Genomic DNA, 2,973 nt, shown 5'->3' with positions numbered 1-2,973 from the left:
GCCTGCACCGTTGCCCCATCCATCTTCCTCTGCGCTGCCTGCCTGCACGGCATCGTTGCTTCTCCACAGGCACAGTGTTATTGTTGTTGCTGGGTACGTGGCAGTGGAAATTGCAGGGACCCTTTCCACACTGGGCTCCAAGTCCTTTCTGTTGAGGGACAACTGAGGGCCCTTAGGACCTTCGACTCGATGATCAGCTCCAACTCCCCCAGGAGCTGGAGAACACTGGGGTGGACACGTGGAAGCACATGCAGGTATGGGCATGCAGAGCAGCCCTGCGGCTTGTCCCATCCCTCCTGGAGAGGCAGGACTGGGGTGAAAGCCGGTGTTTTGAGCGCCGCTTGCTGCACCACCGCTTTGGCAGCATCCCTGGCCCTGCAGTGTGGCTGCCGTTGCCTGTTGCAAGCACCGCAGGCGTCGTGCTCCTCGCAGTGGGGACCAGCTGCCAGACAGTCCGTCACACTGCTGGTGACCGATGGGCAGCGTCTCCAGGGGTCCCATGGTCTCCGGCGGTCCTGGGGGTCTCTGGAGCCTGCTATGGGATGGTGTTCTTGCTGTGCCTCCACATCTGGGAACATGGCAGCTGCTTCTGCGACCGGCTCAGGCCCCCTCTGGGCATCACTTGCGGCACGTCTCAGCCAGGGTGGGTGCCAAGGCAACTGCCATTTCCCATGTCAGGGAGTGCAGGTGGACGCCCAGGGCCACATGGTGGTGAATGACTACCAGAACACCACCAGCAGAGCGGTCTATGCCATCAGGGACATCTGCGGGAGAGCCCTCCTCACCCCAGGTACCGTCGCTGTGCCCCCTGCCTGCAGCCCCTCATCCCCGTGCTGTGCCGTGGCTCAGGCTCCCCGTCCCTCCCCACAATGGCAATCGCAGCCAGCAGGAAGCTGGCACGCAGGCTCCTCAAGGGCAAGCAGGACTCCCAGCTGGACTACCATGATAACCAACATCATCTTCAGCCACCTGCCCATCAGCACTATGGTCCTTATCAAAGGTGGGGGCAGGCAGCGCGTGGGGGGCAGCAGCACAGGGGAAGAGGGTCAGGACATGGTGGCTCAGAGCTGCTGGTTTGATGCTTAAGGAAACAATCTGATCTCCGGCAAGCAGTCTGAGCTTTGCAAAATGTGCTTTAACTCCCTCTTTTATGGTACATCACCTACCCGCCATGTCATGTCTTCTGCTGCAGATGAAGTTATGGCCACACACGGGAGGGAGAAGGTGAAGTTCTACAGCATGTCCTTCACCCCTTCATACCACGCTATCACCCAGAGGAAGTTTGTGTGTCATGAAGCTGGTGTGTGCTGGCGAGGAGGAGAAGGTGCGTGGAGGGGACCAGAGGGACAACTGGGTGCTGTGGTGGGGGTGGCGGCTTGGCTCCCCCTGCCACAGCAGCTGTCCTCTTGTCCCCGCATGATCTGCTCTGCCCACTCAGACCAGGTCTTGCACTGGGATCCAGCTCTTTAGCACCAAGCCCGGTGTTTAGCCTGGATTTCACTGGTGCTGGGTCCCATGCAGCATCTCGCTTCTTTTCCAAAGGTGGTGGAGTTGCACATGCAAGGGCTGGGCCACGATGAAATGCTGTGGGGCTTTGCTGTGGCCTTCAAGGCCGACTTGGAAAACACTGTCGCCCTTCACCCCACTTCTGCTGAAGAGCTGGTGATGCTGCGCTGAGACAGTGGGTGCTAGCAGCCTGCAGGACAGCAGGTGAAGAGAGGTGGTGGCGTGGTCCCTCGGTGTGGTTTAGGGGAAGGCTGCTGGTGGCAGAGCTCCTCCTCTGCCATCTGCACCTGGGGTGTGCAGGGAGCAGCAGAGTGGGGCAGGACGGCTAGATGCTTGGGGTACTCATGGATGCTGGAGCATCCTGGGTGGGCTCTGTCCTCTGCCATGGGCACTCACATTTTCCAGTTGTCCGGCTCCAGGCTTTGCCGTGGTGTCTCAATCCTAGCTGGCAAAATGGCGGCAGGCAGGAAAATCCTGCCCAGCGTTCCTAACCCCATCAGCATCAGCAGAGCCAGCCCTGCGGTGCTGCTTTTTTGGGGGGGCAGAAGTGCCTGAGAACTAAGGGGGGGAATGACAGGATGCTCTTGTGGGTGGCCAAGTGGCGGGGGTGGCTCCCAGGTGCCAGCAAGGCTTTGTGGGCAGTGAACACCCTGGGTACGGTGGCACTTGTGGTGGTGATGGGATTGGGACCGGAATGGGTTTGAGATCTCTGCTTCCTGCCCAGTTGTGTCCTGGCTGGAGAAAGGGACCAAAAGGCTGTGGAGGAGACGAGGGGAGGACACACACAGGCAGGGGCTGAGTATCCACAGAAGCCTCCTTTTTGAAGGAACCTGGGCAGAAAAGCAGAGGGAAGCCGAGACCCCGGCGTCCCTGTGAGACCACGGCGTCCCTGTGAGACCACATCCCCTGGGGTCCCTGGTGGGGAACCGAAGGGACCAGAGGCCCAGACAGGGTGTGCAGAGGTCATTGCTGGAAACCATTTGAGGACCAGGGGTGAACTCAGGTGATGGAGATTGGGTAAATGCCGTGGTTTTCAGCCATGGGGGTCCCCTGGGTGCTGCCGCCTCCGGTCTCCCCACCCTGCGGCATGCAGGGGACAGAACTGGGACAGACAGCCCCCCAATTCCTGTCCCCAGCAGCTCTTCCCTGAAGGAAAGGCTGTGGACACTCGTCCCAGCTCCGGGCACGGCTGTCCCTGAGGGGCTCGGTGGAGATGCGTTCACCTGCCCCATGGCTGCAGCAGAGGTGGTGAGCCGAAAGACACCACGGGTGGGAGAGGTGACTTGAGGATGGACACTGGGGGTGGCCTGGGGGCTCTGGCCCGCTCCTGCTCTGACCCCGCGATGTCCGAGCGCGGGGGCTGCCGGCCAGAGAGCAGCAAGGGGCCGAAACCGGGCCCTCACCCAAGAGGAGCTGGGGAGAGCAGGACCCCCCGCCGAGCACAGACCGGGCAGGGATGCTCTGGAG

General features: G+C 61.2%; 1 protein-coding gene across 1 annotated transcript; it reads left to right on the top strand.

Annotated features, from left to right (window-relative positions):
- Positions 1–576: 576 nt before the first annotated feature.
- Positions 577–1,677, top strand: LOC115343970 (glutathione reductase-like). Its single transcript, XM_030020586.2, is given in 6 exon segments — positions 577–790; positions 871–940; positions 942–1,000; positions 1,193–1,277; positions 1,279–1,324; positions 1,543–1,677. Coding segments are annotated over 6 exon segments (609 nt in total).
- The last annotated feature ends 1,296 nt before the right edge of the window (positions 1,678–2,973 follow it).

This window comes from Aquila chrysaetos, chromosome 1 (assembly GCF_900496995.4).
Source record: "Aquila chrysaetos chrysaetos chromosome 1, bAquChr1.4, whole genome shotgun sequence".
In the NCBI taxonomy this organism is placed as follows: Eukaryota; Metazoa; Chordata; class Aves; order Accipitriformes; family Accipitridae; genus Aquila; species Aquila chrysaetos.
This window is presented reverse-complemented; position numbering and strand designations above follow the sequence as displayed.